General features: G+C 32.1%; 3 protein-coding genes and 1 long non-coding RNA gene across 4 annotated transcripts; all 4 read left to right on the top strand.

Moving 5' to 3' along the window:
- Positions 1 to 1,346: 1,346 nt before the first annotated feature.
- Positions 1,347 to 2,689, top strand: LOC145595664 (MLP-like protein 31). Its single transcript, XM_081652085.1, has 2 exons — positions 1,347 to 1,630; positions 2,138 to 2,689. Exons 1-2 carry the CDS (start codon positions 1,441 to 1,443, stop codon positions 2,416 to 2,418), a joined length of 471 nt encoding a protein of 156 aa, XP_081508211.1. The 5' UTR covers positions 1,347 to 1,440; the 3' UTR covers positions 2,419 to 2,689.
- Positions 2,690 to 5,775: 3,086 nt separating this feature from the next.
- Positions 5,776 to 7,086, top strand: LOC145595661 (kirola-like). The gene is made up of 2 exons (XM_081652080.1): positions 5,776 to 6,054; positions 6,576 to 7,086. Exons 1-2 carry the CDS (start codon positions 5,865 to 5,867, stop codon positions 6,851 to 6,853), a joined length of 468 nt encoding a protein of 155 aa, XP_081508206.1. The 5' UTR covers positions 5,776 to 5,864; the 3' UTR covers positions 6,854 to 7,086.
- A 3,541-nt stretch (positions 7,087 to 10,627) lies between these two features.
- On the top strand, positions 10,628 to 15,006 carry LOC145595074 (uncharacterized). Its single transcript, XR_014102910.1, has 3 exons — positions 10,628 to 10,658; positions 11,952 to 12,016; positions 14,533 to 15,006. It is a non-coding gene; the product is annotated as an uncharacterized LOC145595074 (long non-coding RNA).
- Positions 15,007 to 18,123: 3,117 nt separating this feature from the next.
- On the top strand, positions 18,124 to 19,535 carry LOC145595652 (MLP-like protein 43). The gene is made up of 2 exons (XM_081652071.1): positions 18,124 to 18,379; positions 19,014 to 19,535. Exons 1-2 carry the CDS (start codon positions 18,193 to 18,195, stop codon positions 19,292 to 19,294), a joined length of 468 nt encoding a protein of 155 aa, XP_081508197.1. The 5' UTR covers positions 18,124 to 18,192; the 3' UTR covers positions 19,295 to 19,535.
- The last annotated feature ends 3,734 nt before the right edge of the window (positions 19,536 to 23,269 follow it).

The raw sequence follows: 23,269 nt of genomic DNA, 5'->3' as shown, positions 1-23,269 counted from the left end.
AGTTAAAATTTGGGAATATGAACAGTATTAAAAACTTGAGCCTCCTTCATTAATTAGGAAGTATTAAAAACTTGAGCATCCTTCATTAATTAGAAATATTATCAGTTTTCAAAAAAAAAAAAAAAAAAAATTAGAAATATTATCATAAATTAGGATTTAGTATAATTTTTTTTAAAAAAAAAAATATGAGGCTTTAATAAAAAAAACTTGGGCCTCCTTCATTTGGGTCTCGAGCGACGACACTTGTTGCCCTGCCCCAGGGACGAGCCTCATCAAATTCTAAAAGTATAGCTTTTGGTATCACACACTAAATAGATTATTCTGTTAGGGTACCTTTACTAGTAATTAACTAATTACTGTATTATTTTTCTCGATTTGCATACCGAAAAATGTCTTGTTAAGGTTTTGGGGTGCATTTTAGTTCTTAAGAGACCAAATTGAGCTCGGAATCGACAAAAAAAATGGAAGTGTCTCATTTTGCGTGTCATCAAATATATCGATTTGCGTGTGATTAATTTTTTAGCTGAAAACAAAGTAAGTTTTTTGCGGCTTCGCCTCCAAATTAAACGAAAACCCTAGTAAATAATGGAGAAATGAGGGTCATGGTTAACCCTAAAGGGTAAATGCATGCACCTCCATTAAAGCTCCTATTGGATTTCTTCATTGAATTTCTTGTTTATCCATGAAAGTTGTTCTTTGCTTCTCCAATGAAGCTGCTCTATTAATGCTAGAACTCATTTATTTGACAAAATTACAATATTACCCTACTTATTAACTAAAAATGACGAAATTACCCCTTTGAGATACAAAGAATGTTTCTCTAGTTGAGAAATTTGTATTTGCTTATTAATTACTTCATCCGTTCTTTTTTACTGCTTTGACTTTTACACTATTCACCACCCCTCCTTTGACTGTCTTTTGTGAATGATATATAAGAAAAAATACATTCATGTGGGATCTTTTTGAATTTGTCACAATAAGTACTATCTTAATATACAACTTTTATAATTTTACTTATGGAGAACTAAAGTTATTGATTGCTAAAGTTTTGCCTTGACAAGCGTGATAAAAGAAACAAGTCAAGTAAAAAAAGAACAGAGAAATTAGATTCAAAGTGTATACAGCTTTGCAAAAACGCGATAAGAAAAAAATTTGATTACCCCATACATTCCTTTTATGCCCATTCCCTTAACCATATAATATAGGATCTTCTTTTTGAAGAAATAAAGGGGAATCAAACAAGTTAAAGGAGTGGTTCATAGTGATACAACATTCTACAGAGTGCATCTCTTATCTTAATTTGATCCTCTAACACTTCTATTTAAACCTCAAAACATAACACATTTATTCATATTTCAGTTATTAAATAAAAAAAAAGAAAAGAGATCAAGAGAAAGATTATTTTTAGAGATAGAAATTAGCTAGAGAGAGAAAAAAAAAATGTCTCAGCTTCAAAGGGTTGAAGGCCAAACTGAGCTCAAATGTGATGCTGACAAATTTTTTGAAATTTGGGCTCACAAACCATTCCTTGTACCTAAATTGTCCCCTACCAAAATTCAAAAAGCTGAGCTGAACGAGGGGGAGTGTTGGGATAGAGTTGGAGCTGTCATAACATGGAGTTATGTCATCGGTAAGAACGTACATCTTACAATTAGGCTATGTTTAGTTCACCTTATTTATATTTATTTGATTTTTTTTTTATTATTTAACCTTATTAGATTTATCTGCACTTATTTTTTCTAATATTTTTAAATTTAATTTTTCTGATGATCTGATCTAAATTTTTTTTTCTAATTTGAAAATATTTTTTGTTTTCTTATATGATTTAATTGTAGTTATTATTGCCTGACTTGATTGTCTAAATTTTGAATTAATTGTACGCTAATTTATTAATTTAACATTATAAAATTAAAGATAATTAGCGATAAAAATAAAGTCGCATATAAAACTTGTTATTAAATACATGAACCTAGATTTTTCGGATATGATCTTAAATAAATAATAAGGTCCTTAAATACGTTGTACAAGTTACTTGCTTACAAGTACTATAATTTTCATATCGAATCAAATCATTATAGAGTACTTCTTGCTTGTATGTGTCTACATAATAATCTCTAAATATGCCTCCAATCCACAGATGAAGTTGGGGAACAAGCAATCGTCAAGACAAGAGTTGAAGAGCTTAACGACGAAAAGAGGTGTGTAAGGTACAGCCACCTTGGAGGACAAATTTTGGAGAAGTACCGCAAAGAGACATTTATATCCAGGATTCAAGCAACTCCAAAGGATGAGGGTTGTACTGTAACTTGGAGCATTGACTATGAGAAGATGAACGAGAATGTTCCTGAGCCTGACATTTACGCCAACTATCTTCTTGGCGTTGCTAAAGATATCGGTGCTTCTCTTTGCAATGCTTGATCAGTGGCATATATATATATGCCATTTATCTTAACATAATGAACGCACATCATTTCGGTGTTGTTCATTACGTACTATATATATGTTAAGTCATCCGTTACTAGTCGAACTTAATATATCTATATTATTACTACAAAAATGTTGATAATGGTGTTTATAGCCATTGTTGGCTGTATGTTATTTGATATGTAAGGTTCATACTGTTATATATATAGCATGCATGTATGTGTGATGAGCTTTAAATAAATAAACTCTCCATCTTTTATTGTAAGTGTTTTACATTGGCTTAACAAATACGGAGTACGAAGTTCTTCTTATGTTCATGTTCATGTTCATGGGGTTGGTACTTCATGTAGTTGGACTGCCAGCCGCACATACAAAAAATGTACTATTTTTTATAAAAATGGGTTGGGCTTCATAGGAAACGTCAGAAATTGCCATTTTCAGTACCCGATACGTTTCCGATCAAGACGCTAAACGTCCCCAAATTGCCTAGATACGTTTCTGTTACGGGAGACGGCACTTGATAAGCGAATATGTGCATCCTTGGCCGGAGGTGGAGGTGTGGTGGGCAAAGGGCTGGCCGGAAATTGATTTCCATTCATGGAGCCGTGGAGTTTTGAAAGGGAGGAAGAAGATGAAGAGGAAATGAAAAAACAAAAAAGAAAAAAAGTTTTCTAAAAAAATAAAATAAATAAAATAACATAAAATTATGGACAAATGAAAATGTAACACGTGGCAAATGACTAATTATTAGACATGATGACTGTGTAATATCTTGGTTACTAGACATGATGACTGTGTAATGAGTTGATGACAAGACATAATGATTGTGTAATGACTTGATGACTAGACTTGATGACTTAAACGCCTAGGATTAGTCAATTAACAAATAAACGGTTGAGATTCAATCTCTTATTGTAGTCGATCATAGTCGTCCGTAGTCGTCGACTACGATAGAAGCTTCGTTCCTTTCCCCAAGGAGTAGGTCATCTTAATTGAACCTCATATATGTATATTCATCGTCTCTATTTTATTTCTTGTTTTTATGTTTTATACATTACTAGGTTAAACCCCGTGCATTTGCACGACTGTTAGATTCTTGTAATGACAACAAAAATATAAAAACAATATAAAAGTTAAGGACTCAACACATCAATTATTAAAGAGTATGATATTTTTTTTAAAAAAAAAATATATATAGCCACGATTAATAGCTATAATAAATAATTTAATATTTAGAAGGAAAATTTGATTTAAATAATCCAACCTTTGACGTATTTGTTTTTAATAATCCAACCTTTTGATTATTCTATAATAATCCAAGCTTTGGGGGATGTCTTAGATTATCAGGCCTAGCAGGTCACTTAACCTAAAAGTGCAAGTCATCTTCCACGTGTCAGATTGTCATTTGTCCAACAAATATTTTTAATTTTTTTTTTAAAAAAAATTAAATTTTAAATAACAAAAAAAACTTTTTTACCCCTCCTTCTTCTTCCCTTCAAACCTCCATGACAGCACCACCACCATCGCTTCCCCTCCAAAAATCGACCACCACCACTCCCTCCCTCCAAAATCTGATCACCAGTCACCACCACTCTTTCCCCTCCAATAACCGACCACAATCACGCACGACACCACCACCCCTCCCCTCAAAAATCCGACCACCCACAGTCGGTCCCTCCTTCCTTCTCCTCCATAATGACACCACCACCCCTCCCCTCAAAAATCCGACCACCCACGTACAGTCGGTCCCTCCTTCCTTCTCCTCCATAATTCCCGGCAGCTCCTTCCTTTCTTTCTCTTTCCTTCCTTCCTCCCTCCTTCCTTTCTCTTTCCCTTCACTCTCCATTAATTTCGATCCCCTCCACCCAGCCACCTACGAATGACCACGCACCGCCAATTCCTCTGTCTTCATTTTCAATTTTCGACCGTCGCCTACCCTCTCTCAACACCGAAATCTCAACTAACCCCCCTCGAATAACAAATTCCTTTATCGATGTATAGGTTTTCGGCGTTTTAGGGATTTGGGTTTTAGGGAATTGGGGTGGTTTCAAGGGAAGTCGGTAACTGGACAAGGGAGTGGGAATCGGGGTGGATTCGAGGGTTAGCAGCTGCGTGAGATTGGGGTGGTCGTCGGCAGGGGGGTAGGGGTGGCGGTGGTCGGAAAATGGAAAAGAGAGTGGGAAGGGAGGCAGAGAGGTAGGTGGCTGGGTTTTACTTTTTTTTTTTTTTTTTAATTTTTTTTGTCAAAAAAATTTAAATTGAAATGAAAAAAAAAAAAAAATTACTTGAGAAACAGGTTGCAGGTCACCTTGGCCTGATAATCTAAGACACCCCACAAAGCTTGGATTATTGTGGAATAATCAAAAGGTTGGATTATTAAAAATAAATACGTTAAAGGTTGGATTATTTAAATCAAATTTTCCTATTTAGAAAGGGTTTAGTTTAGATTTTATGTGAAACAAATGTAATAAATTTAATACAATCCTTATTTAATGTACGAATTTATTTATTTACTTATTTATTTTTATTTTATATTTTTTTTGGCGAGTACTTTTGGATGGAGAATTTTTGATGAAACATTGTCAAGTGTCCTTTTAGTTTCGCCTTTTGCACTCGATAGATTATTATCCATAATCAGCACAAATCAAACACACAATACCTAATTCAGTAGATAAATCCGCTTTTATTTATCTCTTATCAAACCCCTTTTACACATACAAGTGGAAATAGGGCCTCCAATCATCAAGTAGACCTAATCTTATTCTCAATACAATCACTTGATACGACCAAGCATCCCTTAATTTGTTTGTTGCTGTAGTTTTTCCACTCTTAGATTGATGAATAAGTCACATACTCAGCTTGCCCCTACGTTTCCTTGTTAATACTTTGTTTTTGCAATGTTGCACGATATTTTTTACAAATTTGAAGCGTGGGTCACCTCAATTTCAATTTTTATTAATGTTCAGTGTAATAATATACATAAATACAAAAATTATAATTAGTTGGTATTTTAATTTAAAACCTTAAATCGAGACTAATAAAACAGGATTTCACATTGATATATTTTTCTTGTATCTATATTTTTATTAAATGTATAAAGATGCAAATTATAAACAACTTGCAGAAAGGAAGGAGATCGACCACTACTACTATATATATTCCTTATATGTCCATTTCCAATATGACAATAATATAGACTTTCTCAAGAAAAAATGGGGAATCGAACAAGTTGAAGGAGTGGTTCATAGTGATACAATATTCTAGAGAGTGCATCTCTTATCTTAATTTGAGCCCCCCCCCCCCCCCCCCCCCCCCCACAACATATCTATTTAAACCCCAACACATAACATATTTCATTCATAAGTCAGTTAAAGAAAGAAAAAAAAAAACATATTTAGATCAAGAGTGATACTATTTTCGAGAGATCGAAAGAGGAAAAAATGGCTCAACTTCAAAAGGCTGAAGGTCAAGTTGAGCTCAAATGTGATGCTGATAAGTTTTTTGAAATTTGGGGTCAGAACCCGTCCCTTGTATCTGAAATGTGCCCTAAAAAATTTCCAAAAGTTGAGCTTAATGAGGGGGAGTGTTGGGATAGAGTTGGTTCTGTCATCATTTGGAACTATGTCATTGGTAAGAACATTTAACATCTATCGTGATAATATTTAGGATATATATATATGTTAAGTTCAACTTATTAGAGCAATGATTTTCTAACGAGTACAATATTTTTAAAATTTACAGATTGAATCAAATTATTTGTATCTGTTTACTTATTGCTAAGTACCTTTATTTGCACTATTAAAAAATGATGAAAATGGCCATATATATTATTACTGTTAGTGCAGCATGGGCCCTCCTCATACCCTGTGCTTAATATTCCACTTGAAAGTGGGGGGTGGATGAGATTCGAACCCGTGACTTTTGTGTCACGCTGGCTCCGATACCATGTTAGAGGACCAACTCAACCAAAAGCTTAAGTTGATGGTTGAGGCCCAAGAATATGTTTTATACTCTATCACGCATGTTAGTGGACCAACTCAACCAAAAGCTTAAGTTGATGGTTGAGGCCCAGGAATATGTTTTATACTCTATCAATTACTATGACACGAACAAATAATGATGCACAATAATTTCTAACTATGCCTCCACAGATGAAATCGGGGAACATGCATTTGTCAAGACCAGAGTTGAAGAATGTGACAAAGAAAACAAGCTTGTAAGCTACTACTATCTTGGTGGACATATTGTGGAGCACTACTACAAGACATTAAAGTCGAAAATTCAAGCAACTCCAAAGGATGAAGGTTGCACTGTAACTTGGACTCTTGAGTATGAGAAGATGAATGAGGATGCACCTGAGGCAGATATTTACGCCGATTATCTTCTTGGCACTGCTAAAGATATAGGTGCATGTCTTTGCAATGTTTGATCAATGGCATGTACAAGCCATTTTATCTTTTCATGCATGCTAGATCACCATCGTTGTACATCCATGCATGAGTTACTACTATCTAAATCATCTACTAGTACTATTGCTTTACATTTAACGTTGCAGCTAATTAATGGTGTTTTTTGGCTGTGTATGTATATCATGTATGTCACAAGCATGGATGTATGTTTGGTAGCTTTTATAAATAAAGAAACTTTCTTTTAAGTGTTAAACATTAATTATATATATGAATACATCTTATTTTCATGTACGTATGTTATGTAGTTCCCTCCAATAGTCCAATATATATAGAATGTGGTTGTTTTAAGTGTTAAACTTTCCTTTGAATGTAGAAAGAAAATAAAATTAAGTAAATTTACTTAGGATGAACGAATACGAGTGCTACGAATGTAATTTATTCCAATACATACCCTATACTGAACAATTGTAATAATGCACCACTCCTATACTTTTGAACATTTAGTAAAAAAGCTTAACAACTGCAAATTTTAAACATTTAGTAAGAGGATTTGAAAATCGCAAATTTTGATCATTTAGTAAAAAAAAAAAAAAAAAATGAACAGTAATCACAATAATGCACCACGCCTATACTTTTTAACATTTAGTAAAAATTTTGAAAAATCGCAAATTTTGAACATTTAGTAAAAAAAAATCTGAACAATCGCAATGCACCACGCCTATACATTCAAACATTAAGTAAAATAATCTGAACAATCAAAAAATTTTCACATTTAGTATAAAGATTTGAACAATCGCAAATTTTGAACATGTAGTATATTAAATACAAAACAATATAATAAACATCAATTTTTTGAAAGAAGTTTGTCTAACTCGTAATAATTTCAATAGTTTTGTGATATAAACTGAACATTTACTGCATATAAAACGAAAATTTTCTTATAAATGAACATATAAAATTGCATATTTATGTTTAGTTTTTGTGACATATTCATGTTTTTTACTAAATGTTTATTTTTCATAAAAAGTTATTTTTTTTTTTTACTAATGGTTCAAAAGTATAGACGTGGTGTACCTATAAATATGTGCACCATGGCGCACATAATAACAATTGCACTTGAGTACTTGAGCAATTAGAATCACGCATAGACTTAGCACGTACATCTAGTTTATTTTTTCTTACTGATCGGATTCAACTCAATTGTACTACTTTTTTTTTTTTTGTTGAAGACCTAAATTCTCTATAACTACGTAAAATAATATCATGATATGATCAGCTAAAGGGAGCAATGTTATTGTTAGCATTATAACATGAGTAAGACTTGGATCTAGGGTTTAGCTGGCTCTTTTAATTTCAAAATGTACACCTTTACCTCCAAATAATTTGTTTCTAAAAAAATAATAATAATAAAAAGCAAAAATCTCAAGTAGATAACATTGCATACATCAAATCAAATAATTCCAAGGTTTTATTCCAAGATTCCAACACCAAGAATATGATCCTGTTGCTCTTTGGTCCTGCGTGCTTAGATATTATATATGCGCATAAGTGTATATTATATTATATGGTCTAATAGCAAGCACGACTACTGATGCCTTTCTCAATATATCAGAATTCCTCCTTTTAAAGAAATAATGGAGAATGAATCTGCAATAAATATAAAGGAGTGGTTAGTTCAATTCAAAGTGATGGAGAAAAGTGTGTATCTATATCAGGCTATATATATCAACTGGTCTTAAAGCTATTGCTACTTGCGGATGTACTTTATTATAAGACAATACGTACGAATTTTCCTTCTTGGTAAACAATATATGCTTATTAATTGAGAAAAAATGTAAACAAAGACGGATCAGGGGGAGCATAGGCCACAACCCCCCTATGATCCAAAAAATGTATAAGAAGTTTGATTAAGCTGTAGTATAATAAAAGGCAAGGTTACTTCGCTAATTTGGTTTTAGCTCACATCTCATAAAATGTAGGTTAAGAGTTCGCAAACCCAACAAGCCCATTTATTACTTTTATTACTAATTCTTTTAGTCGTCTTTCTTATTCTTTGTCATAAAAATCAAACTTTGAATAAATCTTTGCTAATTTATCCATAAGCTTTAGAAATCTGGCACGGTCTACGACATAAAATTCCTAGATTCGTCCTTGAATGTAAATAAATCAACAATTTTTTTGTTGAGGGCCCACAATTATTGATTATTACGATTTCGCCACTTGATGAACATTATTTATTTATTTGAATGTAAATAAATCAACAGTTTTTTTGTTGAGCATGAGATACTTTATGAGGGTTCATTAAAAATGCATATAAAATTTTTTACACTTTGTTTAGATAGAAAGAAATGGAAAGAAAAGAAAAGAAGAGAAAGGGAGAGGGACAAATTAATTTTCTTGTTTGGTTAAAGAATTGGGGAAAGGAAAGGAGAAGGAGAAAGAGGGATCCATTTTCTCTCTCTCTTTAATAAGCATAATCCCTCCAGAGTTCAAGAGATTTGGAGGGAAATGGAGCTCAACACTCTCCTCTCCTTTCTCTTCCCTTCCCTCACTTCTTTTTCCCTCCCCTTCCTTTAATTTCCTTCTTTGCTTCTTTGCTATCCTAACAAACCGGCCGACTTTCAAATATTTTTCATTTGGCAATGTTTTTACATGTTCTCCAACGCATATACAATACTCGTATATATATCTATATATATATATATATATATATATATATATATATATATATATATATATACTTCGTATATTTTAACCATTTTATTTATCTTAAGGTAAAAAGTGTATTTTCTTTGTTTCTAAACAGTGGCGTCATATTGTTTGATTTTCATAGTCTTATATACTTTAGTTAAATTTGACTATTAACTTTTTTTTATTTGAATTTTTAAAAGTCATAAAATATTACTCGTAGTATTTTGAAAGCATATCGAAATATGTATCAACATGATACTACTTGATTATGTTTCTCTTTTATGCTAATAATTTCATCAGCTGATGATAATTCACTACTATAGTTTCTAAAATGTAAACGAGCTTAATGGAAAAAGGGTGGAGCAATAATTTTGAAACGGTAAAGAATTAATTAGCCGATTTTAATTGGTCATTGATACCTAGTAGGAAGGAGTTAGTACCAAAATTGTATAATAAGTAGAATTTTTTTTTTTATATATATATATATATATATAATTGTATGTTTCCTTAGTACCAAAATTGTCACTACTACAAAAAGAGTGATTTTTGGACGCAATTGGTTCGACGCTGTTGAAGGGGCGTCAGTCTATAATTTTTGGTTCCGTCTTTTTGCGACGCTTTTTATAGTCGGAAATTTTCTCGACACTTAAAAGCGTCGAGAAACTCACGTGCTATGCACGTGAGTAAGGTTGCCGCAATTTTGAATTTTTTTAATGAAATAATTAGCGGGTTTGTGTTTCACTCTCAGTCGAAATAGGTTCCCAAAATAAACTGCCCATCTATTCTGCTCTCCTCTAAATTAAACTTGGACTCCATCATCACTTCCATCAGCGATAAAAAAAAATCACAAATAATTTTAGGGGTTTTGTGGCTCGTCAGTTTTTGGGTTAATTTCTGGGTTTTGCTTGCTAAATTTCAAGAAATTTGGGGTTTTGTGGCTCGTCAGTTTCCTAAATTTGAGGTATTAATTTATAATTTGCTGAACAATATTGTTGCTAGGTATATATCTCTATCGTTTTTGGCACCTAATATATCACAATTCTCTAAATTTTCGTTAAAATTGGGAATTATTTGTTTGCATGTCTTCGATTTTGCATTGGTGATGAAGAACAAGAATCAATCTCTTATTGCGAGGTAATTTTTTGCCCTTACTTAGATAAATTAATTTCTTTTTATGTTGTTTTTTTTCGTGAATTCTGTTTATAAATCCAAGTTTTCATGTTGTTTTTTTCAAATTGTTTTTTGGTTTTTGTTATGATTTTTATGGCGTTTTAGGGTTTTAGTTTGGAATGTTATGGGTTTTTTATATGAATATTATTATAGGCTTTGAATTTTCTGGTTTTTGATATGAATTTTGTAGGCTTTGAATTTTATGGGTTTTAGTTTGTAGGCTTTGAATTTTATGGGTTCTTGATGATACCAGTAAAACAAACAATTGCTTCTGGTTCATCAATATGGAAAGGAAAATTCAAAACTTATTTTAATGATTGAGAGAGAGAAAAAGAGATGAAGACTTTTGTTTTCTTATGAAATTGATGTAGAAATATTTATATCACATGTAAAAAAATTAAACGAAAAGAAATATATGGTGAAATAGTTATTCAAAATCATTAAAGAAAAAATTAAGTTTTTATGTGATTCGCCTGGAGGGGAAGAATTGTGGACCAAAGTTAAAGTTGGTGATGCTTGAATGTGGAAGTGCTCCTGGGACTCATATAGTGTGATGTTTATTTTGGTAACGTTAATGGCATTTGGATTAGGCTGATGCAGATCTGAGTAAGCTATTTTCGATTATGTAACAAAACAAGTATCAATTATGAGCCAGCTATGGATAAAGTAGAGAGAGTTATGTTAGTGATTTAATCCTTAATTAACCTTATAATATAGCTTTAAAATTTATTGATTGTTCTCTTTGGCAGTAGTTAGGTTCCGTTCAGTATCACTATTCACTATCAATTTATTATTTTATCTATTTCTAAATAATTTGAGAAATCAAATATGGTTTTTGATATGAATTTTATGGGTTTCGATATGAAATTTCTTGTTTTTCTATTGTGATTTTGTGGCTGATGATTGCATTCTGTCTTCACATGCTCTACTCTTAGAAGCAATAGCCTACTGCCTCCCCTAGCCTAGTTCTCTTTCATTGCCTATATTTTTTTAGCTCTTATTTTGGATCAAGAATCTGAAATATTGACAATTGCTCAGTGATGACAATTGCCTCTTAGAGGTAAAAGTAAGCAATGTATGAATTTACATAATTGACAGAAATTTATGTGCAGAAAGCTTACTTCTAAGGTGGAACACTGTTAAATAACTTGTCATAAATGATTTGCATTATGTTTAAACAACTCTATGATGTTTGGAGGGAAGCATGAGGCTAAAATTTTTCATTATAAACAGATATTTCCTTTGATGTTGTTGCAGCTGTTGATTTTCTGGTTGAGAGTTACATTTCGCTTGTGGTTTTAGACAAGCCAAAGTTTATTAAGGTACGATTTTCATTGCATCAAACATCGATATATTCATAATCTTGTCTGATTTTGTTATGGTTAAGTAATTGACAGTGAAAATGCAGTTGTACATCATCCTGAAAGTCTCAATTTTATACAATTTATAATTAGTCTATATATTTACAGTCCTAGTAGACTCCTATTGTTGTCTAGCAAAGATAGATTACCAAAATGGATGTGTGTGAGTTAGTTGGATTTGAATAGCCGCATGCCTCGACTTACCTTTTTTTATTCACTATCTACGACACTACATGTAAGGTCGTGGACAATTGTATTAAGGAATTTCAGAATTGTTGCATTTTGTCTTCCTATGAGCTCTCACTCATTCCCTTGCCTAATACTCATGACTTGTTGTTGTTGTGGTGTGTTTCTGCCATGTTGCTGCTGCTTGTTGTTGTTGGGGGGGGGGGGGGGGTGTGAAATTCTGAACTAAAGAAATTCTGAACCTTTAATTGTATTTTTCTTGTATTTATGATTTGATAATTAGGTTCCTAATTACAGTTGGTAGTCTTGTATTGTTGCTGCAGCTAAGTAGGACCATTAAAATGTATACATAGAATCAAGTTTTAAAATCGATCAGTGAAGTTTGGAAAAGATTTGGACCAATTTTATTGATGTGGTCCTAAAACTCCTATTATAATCAACATGATCTTGGATCCTGTTTTCAAAAACTTTTGTCTTTGATTTTGGTATGGAACCTACCCTTTCTATTTTTTTAAAGATCGTTCAATTGCCATTTTCGACTATTACAATAACAAAAATATATTTTAAGCCATTAAAATCTTCATTTGAACGAAGGATGTTTGTTGAAATAAGGTGGACAATAACCTACTGAATTCAGACCTGATTTTTTGGGAGTTTGAATTCAGAACTAAATTGAGAACTGAATCAAGAACTGAATTCAGAACTGAATTCAGAATTGAATCCCCTGATGCTTGCTGCTTGCTTCTTGCTCCCCTGATTTGCTCCCCTGCTGCTTGTTGTACTGCTCCCATGCTGCTTGTTGTACTGCTCCCCTGCTCCCCTGCTGCTTGCTGTCTTGACATGTTATCTTCCATCTTTTGCTGCTTTATTTGAGCCTAAAACCATGATATAAAGCTGCTGTGACTAACATAAAGGAAGACCTGTTGTGACTAACATAAAGGAAGACCTGCTGAGATAATGGGAGTGTTGCCAATATAGGCATATAGCTGAGAAAACTAGTGACCACGAAGTAGCTTGCTTTGCTGTTCATACAACAAGGTTTCAGCAAATTTATTCTTTGTTTTTGTATCTCTTTCAGTCACACTTACACTTACAGGCAGCATCAAGCAATGTTATAAACTCCACTACACCAAACAAATATATACACCAAAAAAAAAAAATGGAAAATGGAGTAACAAGCACAAGGGTAGCTTTATGGTTTGGAACTTCTGATTTAATATATCTTTATAAGTTTTGTTTTATTTTTTGCTTTAAGGTGCAAAAGTTATTTTAAGATGTTTGGAAGGGTTGCCTTATAAATTACTGGCTCTGGAATTTCCAGAATGTTCAATAGTCTTTTTCTATTTGGTTTGAGGTATAACTGATAATATTACTATTACTTGCTGCTTGCCACTTAATTTGTTTGCTAATCAACTTAAACTGATTATTTCTTTTAACTTCATTTTGTTATTTTATTTAGATGCCAAGGGTAATACTACATTAGTAAGTGGTATTATTCTGCCATTGCAATAATAATGGGATTTCAGATTTGGTGAACTTTGGAATAATGTATCATTATGGAACAAACTGATATAAACGATTCTTATGTGTTATCATGGTGTTGTAAGAAAATCCTTTTATCTCTACTTGCTTTTATGCCCTTGTGTAGAGCTTCTTATGGCTTTGATTTTTCTTAGAAAATTTCATGAAAAATGCATAGACAAGGGTGGACTAATTTTATTTGATTGTTGAGGTCTGATGATTTTACTTGTGTGTAGAGCTTCTTATGACTTCTTAGTGTAAAATTGTTATGTGATTGTTGAGGTCTGATGATTTTACTTGCTCTAATTTTTACAAAAAAAAAATACAAAATTTCTCATAAAAGATGGATGAATAAATAAGACAAGTAAAATGAAAGTGAGATTAATTCAAACAAAGCTGATGTTTCCTCATCCTTATGCTGCTATCAACAACTCTGCTGCTGCTATCTTTTATTATTATGCTGTAATGCTTCTGTTTTTAGTTTATGTATGCTGTTTTAGGAAGTACTTTGAAAGTTTAGTGTGGTATCATATGCCCTCTACTTACCTTTTGTTAGGATTGCTGGTTAAATTCAGCAACTTTCCTTCTTTTGTTCTGATGATTTATTTCATCAGTTACATTATGATATAATATGAATGTGCTTCCTTTGTGTTAAAATATATATAAAGTATGAACTGAGTGAGATCAAGTTATTCATATTTGTAACGGTGGTTGCTCTGGTAAAAAATGATTTAGACTAATTTATACTTTGTATTTTTTTTTTTTTGAAGATTGGAAAAGGCAATGTAGGTGCAACAAAAGAATAGGCCGGGACACTTGAGCATCAACAAGCGACTATATCGATCAATGTGGCCATCATCTATCTATTTTGGTTTTTAATCTTATATTAGTGATGTTTTTATTTAGGGACAAGCTACATACTATAATATGCGACCATTTTTTTTTTATTGATTGTACTGTGTTGATGTTTTCTTTTCTAAATTTGGTAATTAACTACGTACTCTTTTTATTGTTGATTAATAATTATTATTTTTTTTAATCTAATTATATATAATTTTTGTTTATTTTTGTTTTAATGTTATTAATTAATTTAATTTATGATAAATTTAAATAATTATAATGTATTTATGATGATAAATTGATAAAAGAAAAAAAAAAGCTTAATTAAAAAATAAATCTAGACGCTTTTTAATGTCTACATAATTGCACATTTTCAAATTTCAAAGACTTTCCCGCCATACCATAGGCTGACACGAATAAACGCAAGACAACAAAAAGCGTCGCTAAATTTGATTATGTGGACAGGAAAAAGCGTCGCTAAAAAACTACATACATTTGGGATAATGCGCGAAATACGTAATTTTTGACGCGTCGTATATTAGTTTGGACAATAAAAAGCGTCGAAAATCTCGACGCTTTTTTGTGTCTTCGAAAAATTTTCGACTCATGGATTTGCGACGCTTTTTTACAGCGTCGAGAAATAATTTTTCGACGCTTTTTAGCGTCGAAAAATGGCTTAAAAAGCGTCCAAAAAACACGCTTTTTGTAGTAGTGTGTATAATTAGTAGAATTTTTTTTATAATTGTATGTTAAAGGAAAAACTCAACCAAAAGCTTAAACTAATGGTTGAGGCCCAGGAATACGTTATATGCATGCTCTATCTTGCATATATATTTTGATGCATTAACAATTGGGCATAATAAGGGACTAGCTAGAAAAATAAGGATCTTGGATGATTTATACCCGTAAAACATTGTAACGTATATAATCTCTCTGTTCCTGAAATTTAACTTACTTTAACTTGCATTTGCGCGGTTTCCAATGAACATTTTTTTTACCATGAATAATTTTGGCTATACGAACATAAGTGAGTTATTAAAAGTTGATATTTAAATCCCACATGTTAACTTTCTTTCTATTGTTTAAATCATCAAATGCATGAGGTCAAATTTATTTTAATTTGACCACATGAACGGTTAGTAAGTTGAACAAAACAAAAATAGTATGTAAAGTAGTAGGCATCATAACAATGACTTTATTTTGAACCCATATCCTCCATATACGAAGTACCAATTCCCTTATACAATATTAATATAGATTTACCTGTCCTCCAAATTTTTTGTTTCTTTATTTTTAAAAAAACATATACTCCCTCTGTGTTTTTTTAAGTGATACATATTGACCGGCACATAGTTTTAGGCAATTTAATTGACTTAAATAAAATAGGAGGTAAAAAAATTGTTAAAGAAAGATAGTGTGGTTAATAGTTTATTGAAAAGTAATTATGTGAGAGGAAAGATATAATAAAAAAGTAATATTGGGTTTAGGTGGGGACCATGAGAGGAGAGAGATATAATATTTTAATGTATTGTTTTGCCAAAAAAGGAAATGTATCACTTAAAAAAACACAGCCGGAAATGGAATATGTATCACTTAAAAAAAACACGGAGGGAGTATCAATAATTCAAAGTTTTTATTCCAACACCTACAATATGATCAAGTTGGTCTGGTCCTTCTTAAGTATTATGTGCTTCAATGAATATTAACCAATGTCGGTAAGGTCTAAAAGCAGACATTATTGACACCCTTCTTGATAATGCAGAATTTTTCTTACATAGAAATAATGGAGAATGGTTTCTTTTATTTTTTTTTAATGCAAATTGATTGATCAAAAGAAGTGGTTCAAAGTGATGGAATATTAACCTCTTAGCTTTTCCTAATTATATATAAGGCACCCTTGCTCTCCCTTACCTTCCGTCAATCGATTGACTCAACCCTTGGGATATTAGAAACTTGTTCACTAAGAGTCTAGTAGTAGTGTTATAGGGGAAGAAATGGCTCAGATCCGAAGTGTTGAAGGTCAAGTTGAGCTCAAGTGTCATCCAGACAAATTCTTTGATGTTTGGGCTAGCAATGCTCACCTTATTTCCAAAATAAGCCCAAGATGGAAGTCACTCCAAACGGCGAGGCGGGCTGCATTATGAAGTGGAGCATTGAATATGAGAAGATGAATGAGTGTGCTCCTGAACCAAAAATGCACGTTGATTTATCACTCGAACTTGCCAAAGAAATCGATGCTCATCTTTGCAGCGCTTGATGATGATGATGATGATGAGCCGCGCCATTGCGCATGCTTTCATGCTTGAACGCATGGTGCATACATTGACGGAGTTAACTAGCTGCCTTACTATAAATAATAAATGGGCAAGCCATGCTATATTTGGCTATTGTTAAGTGTGTATCAGTGTATCTTAACAATTATTTTACGTAGTATTGCTACTTTATTATTGTTGTATTTCATTATTGAAATGTAACGCAACTAAAATTTTAATTCTAATTAAGGTTTATGCGTGCAATGTATGTGTATCATGCATTGATGCATCTTCTACAATTTGATCTAGTTGACCTTTGACCACTGATCCTGCTTACATATATTATGTGGATGACAGCAAGAGTGTATAATTGTTGATGCGCTTTTCAATTTTTTTAGAATATTTCCTTTAATGGAAATAATGGAGAACGAATCGATAGTAAATTTAGTTTAAAGGAGTGGTTCAAAGTGATGGAAATCTGGAATAAGTATATTATCCTTTCTATAAGGAGAGTAAATCGAATATTTTCTCATCTTACATAAGGCTCTTGCATTTCCTTACCCTCCATAAATCAATTGACTCAACCTCGATTGAGAAATTTAAATTTTGATCACCAATATTAGTGTTCGAGAGAGAGGAAAAAATGGCTCGTCAACTTCAAAGGGTTGAAGGCCAAGCTGAGCTCAAATGTCATGCAGACAAATTCTTTGATATTTGGGCTAGCAATTCCTAAAATAAACTAAGCCCACACAAAGAGTGGAGATTATTGAGAGGGAGTGGATCGGAATAAGGCCGGGTGGTGCCAAAGTTGCCACACAAACCGACCCGAAATTGAAAAATTTGAATTTGACCCGATTTGACCCAAATTTCAAACTTCATAATAAAATAAAGTTTTACAATATGTTTGATTGTGAAATCGACCCGACGAATTGCCACCCCTACCATCAACTCCACTACTTTATATTTCTAACTATTTTGTCCAACTAAAAATCAATAAAGTAACATAACCTGACCTCAATTTATATTTCTAACTATATATGTGCATGAGGGTGTATATATTATACTTCGTATGATCTAAAAGCAAACTATATTGATGTCCTTTTTAAAAATTCAGAATTTCTCCTTTTTTTTTCAAAGGAATAATAGTAATGGAGAATAAATCTGTAAATTTAAAGGAGTGGTTCAAAATGATATAGAATATTTAACCTTGCTATCTTAAGAGGGAAACTCTTATCTTCTATATCTTATATAAGGCGGCACCCTTACGACCAGGCGGCTCAACCTCACAAAATCAGATTTTGCTCATCTAACACTAGTGTTCAAGAGAGGAAGATAGACATGGCTCAACTTCAAAGAGTTGAAGGTCAAATTGAGCTCAAATGTCATGCTGACAAACTCTTTGAAATTTATACAAGCAAAGCACACCTTATTCCGAAAATAACCCCTAACAAAGTTCCCAAAGCTGAGCTACTTGAGGGGGAGTGGGATAAAAAGGGTGCTGTAATTAATTGGACTTATCTCATAAGTAAGTACTCCGTATTACATCTTAACACGTACTTGTTCCTAGATTATGGTTATGTTTTATTTACCTGATTTGTACTTATCTAGTTCAATTGCTTTTGTTGTGTTTATTTAGTTTACACAAAGTATGAGTTAATTAATAGTTAAGATTATAGTGATTTCAATGTACGTGTTAAGATTATTTTTCATAATCTATTTTATATTAAACATCTTGTTATAGGGATTTCAAAATAATTCAAATGTTCTCTTAAATTCATACATAATATTACTAAAAAAGAACTGTCATATACCAAGAAACATTAACATCCCCGAGTCCCCGATAAATAATTAGTGATAGTAATTAACAATTAAAGTAGTTGAGCTTCGATAATTTGAATTTTGTCAATCAAGCTATTGTAATCAAACTTAATTGAAACAAAAAAATTGTAATATAACGAGCGAGATAGTGTTACCCTGTCTCTGATACCATATTAAACAACAAATCAACTTAAAGTTTAAGCTGATGGTTAAAGCTTAAAATTGATTTATATACTCTATTAATAATACATACAAAAAAATTGACTTCTTTTATAAAATTTTTGAGAGGTCTACTAAAGATCTAAATACCAAGTATATAATGTATGAATTTGTCATTGTAGATGATAACGGTGAACCCACGGTAATTACCGGCAAGACAAGAGCTGAGGAGATGGATATCGAGAACAGGACTTACTTATATGATGTTATTGACGGATATGCCCTGGAAAAGTACAAGACCTTCAAGGGCAAGATGGAAGTAACTCCGAAAGGCGAGGGCTGCATTATGAAGTTGAGCTTAGAATATGAGAAGCTGAAAGAAGATGCTCCTGAACCAAATGAGCACATCGATGCAGAATTCGACATTGCCAAAGATATCGATGCTTATCTTTGCAGCAATTGATGATGTTTATAAGCCATTATTGTGCATGCTTTAATGCTTATGCACGTACGCTGCATATCTACACTGTTTGGTTGAATCAAGTTTATTATAAGGAGCTGTCTTACTATAAATAAATGACAATATGACATGCTATATTTGGCATTAAATAAGTTTGTCTAAGCCAGTCAATCTTAATATTTCAACTCGTACGTTAATCAATAACATAACACTAAAAAAGCCACCCCTATTTTTTCTCTCTTCATTCTCCTCTCTCTTCTAGGGTTTTAGTTTTCTTAGCCGTTTAGGCCGAAAATAGTCTAATTTCTTCGGAAATTAAATTATTTTCGACCCTTTTTGTTTAATTCAATTCAGTTCAGTTTTTTGTTTTGTTTTACATTTGATTTGTTTGTTTTATTTTGTTCTCTCGATATGCGAGATTCTATCTCAATTTTCAAGGTTTTTTTCCCAATTTTCTGGGATTTTGGTTCTCATCTATGGATGGAAATTTTATTTTTAGGGTTCTTATAATAATTGGGAAGGTGATTTGGATTCCTATAGATCTAGAATTTGTCATCAACTGGTCGATCAAAACATCAACGCGGATTGTAGAGGTCTCAACTCGGAAAGATGCAAAGACATCGAAAAACATTTTTCGCGTCAAGCTTGAAGTGGTGGAGTATGAGCTATGCCAAATGTGCTAATTAGTTAGAAAATTTTGACATTTGCTACCATGAAAAACACCTGTATTCACATTTGCTACCGGTTTAAAGTTTTTTTTTTTTTTTTTTAAAAAAAAAAAAAAAAAAAAAAAAAAAAAAAAAAAAAAAAGTGGAAACTGAGTCACCTTTATATTTTACTCTTTAGGTAGAGGATAGAAAATTATTTAAAAACATCATATATTCATATTGGTATTATCTGTACTGTGTACCTATAGGTTTATTTATGTGGATCATGTAAATATATTTTATAGCGGTTTTGGAAAGAACATATAATTTTATGTTTTTTTTTTATATATTTAAAGAACATCTGTAATATTAATAAAGAACCTTAAAATATTATGTAATGAACATTATCTATATATATATATATATATATATATATATATATATATATATATATATATATATATAATATATCCACCATATTTTTAAGACAACATTTAAAGAACATTTTACAATAAGCAAGTAATGAATATTATATTGCATATATAAGTATATTAAACTAACAATAAAAAAACATGGATATATGTTCTTTTCACTCTTTTTTGGTGCAATTTATTTATTTTATTTATTTATTTATTTATTTATTTATTTATTTATTTTTTACTTCGGGTATATGTTCATTACATTTTGTTTTCACTATAGCTAGCTATATGTTATTTGCATTTGTATAATATGTTATTTCCACAAAAAAGTTGTACGACGCAAGGTGCCACGCGTGTAGGAACCACACACTGGTCAAGGAGATCATATATTATCAGTAGAGACCATATGCAGTCAATAACACATGTGGTAATTAATTTACAGTCAATGCTACTATAAATGGTGGGATTTTATTTTTCAATAGAGGATTTAGGGTTTAGTTCTTTTCACAATGTAAATAAACCTTCACCTCCAAATCATTTGCTTAAAAAAAATAAACATAAATTTTTTATTTTTTTAAAAAAAAAATAATTAAATTAATAAATAAACCTAAGCTATGTTATTCCAAAGTTTTATTTCAAATCCTAGACTATGATCCGGTTATTCTTTGGTCCTGCTTAGATTCTATACAATATGTGAATCAGTCATCAAGTGTATGTATATTTTAATGGAGAATGAATCATTAAATTTAAAGGAGTGGTTCAAAGTGATATGGAATATTTAATCTTGCTATTGTAAGAGAATAAAAAAATCTTATCTTATCTTATCTCATCAATATAAGGCGGAACCCTTACTGTTAGATAATAGATTTATATATTATCTTGTTAATATTCTGTAAATGATATATCTCGTGTAATTAGACTTCTCATAATTAGGTTGTACACACTTATATATATTGATTAATAAGAATACTCCAACACTTACCCATCCCTACCCTTACCTCTCATCAATAAAAATGGACATGCCCGCTACTACAAGACCTTCAAGGGCAAGAGGGAAGTAACTCCGAAAGGCGAGGGCTGCGTTATGAAGTTGAGCTTGGAAGTTGAGAAGCTGAAAGAAGATGCTCCTGATCCAAATGAGCACATCGGTTTAGAATTTGACATCGCAAAATATATCGATGCTTATCTTTGCAGCACTTGATGATCGATGTTGATAAGCCATTATTGTATGTGCATCAGTGCATGCTTATGCCTGATGAATACCATACTGTACTGTTAAATTGGTTGATTACAAGTTTAGTCTACAACTAGTTTCCTTGTATAAATAAATGTAATGTTAAGGCTCAGCTTATATAAATGTGTTTCTGTCAATTTAATAAAATCGATCTACGTACTATTGGCTCAACTGTTAAATCAGTATTATTGTTGCGTTTATTGGAATGAGACCTAACTTTTGCATGTACTAAGGTTTATGCAATATATCTCGATCAATATATATATCTTTGTTGAATTGGTGTATGAATTAAAAGAAAATGCATCCAAATGCAACGCTAAGTTAGTTATTTGATCTAACACTCAGTCAGACTGTCACCTTTAGTTTTATTTTTATTTTTTTTAAATGAAGTAAAATACATGGAGTAAGATTAGGAAAGTATTATATCTTACACACTTTTTTTCAAAAAATTTTTACAATAATATGTATCTACTCATATAAAGGAGGAAAATTTGTGTGGAAGGGACTTATATCTTGACTCTTTTGTCTGGAAGGACCTTATATGTTCAAAGTGGTCTAAAAGGACCTTATAAGTTTGTTTTGTTGTCCAGAGGGACCTTGACGCCGGATTCCAGCGTTTGACTTTTTGACTCCGGCGTTGACCTGTCACGTGACTGACACGTGACTCCCAAAAATGACCCTCCTTATATTTTTTTTCTTTTTTCCCCTCTAATTCTCACTCTCTCTCCTCTGTTCCCCTAAATTTCTCCCCAAACTATTTCTTCTTCTCACGAAAGACATAAGACTAAATTTAATCCATTAGATTTCTGTAATTTTTGAAGAAACTCAAGCAAGTAGCTCTCGATTAAGGCCTTTTCGCATCAGGTAAGTACATTTGTTAAGGGTTTTTTTCCCCAATCCCATTATTTTGAGCCTAATTTTAGTTGTTTGGGAAATTAGGGTTTGTAACTAAATTGGTTTCGAATCATCCATGTTTATCTAAATGTTGAAGCATGTTTTCGACTAAAAGGAAGTTGTCAAAGTGTAATTGTGGTCTTCCTTTTGCGCAAAGGACTTCATGGACTCGTGAAAATCCCGGCAGAAGGTTTAAAGCTTGCAAATTTTATAATTTCGAGACAGGGGAGAAGGGTTGTGACTACTTTGAATGGGTTGATGAAGATATTTTGGAGTGGCAGAAGGATGTAGCTAATGCTTTAATATCTGAAAAACAAAGATTGGTAACAGATTTGAATGTATTGAAGGCTAAGGTGGCTTGTATGGAAAATGAGAAGAGAAGGTTGATTGATGAACATGAGCACTTGAAGAACAAGATGATGAGAAGCAAGGAATTTAGTGAATTTACCTACTAGTTTTATACATTTTTTTAACAGAGAACATAAATTCCTTGCCACGTTTCTTCCCTTTATTCCCTTTCTCCATTGGAGACCAGGAAAAGGAAAAAAAAATTGATGTACAAAAGAGGAAATGAAAAGGACAAATGAGAGAGAAGAGGATACTCATACCTGGGCCAGCTAATTCATCCCCTTTCTGACTCGAATTCAATTAGGTAGATGGGAGCAGTAAGTTCTCGAATTCAATTCTTCAGTCCTTCATTGATTAAGTTTCAGAGAATACGAAAGGAGAGAGAAATTTAGGGGAACAGAGGAGAGAGAGTGAGAATTAGAGGGAAAAAAGAACA

Source organism: Chenopodium album, chromosome 19, assembly GCF_948465745.1.
Source record: "Chenopodium album chromosome 19, dcCheAlbu1.1, whole genome shotgun sequence".
NCBI lineage: Eukaryota > Viridiplantae > Streptophyta > Magnoliopsida > Caryophyllales > Amaranthaceae > Chenopodium > Chenopodium album.
The sequence above is the reverse complement of the archived record's forward strand: the minus strand, read 5'-3'. Positions and strand labels throughout refer to the sequence as shown.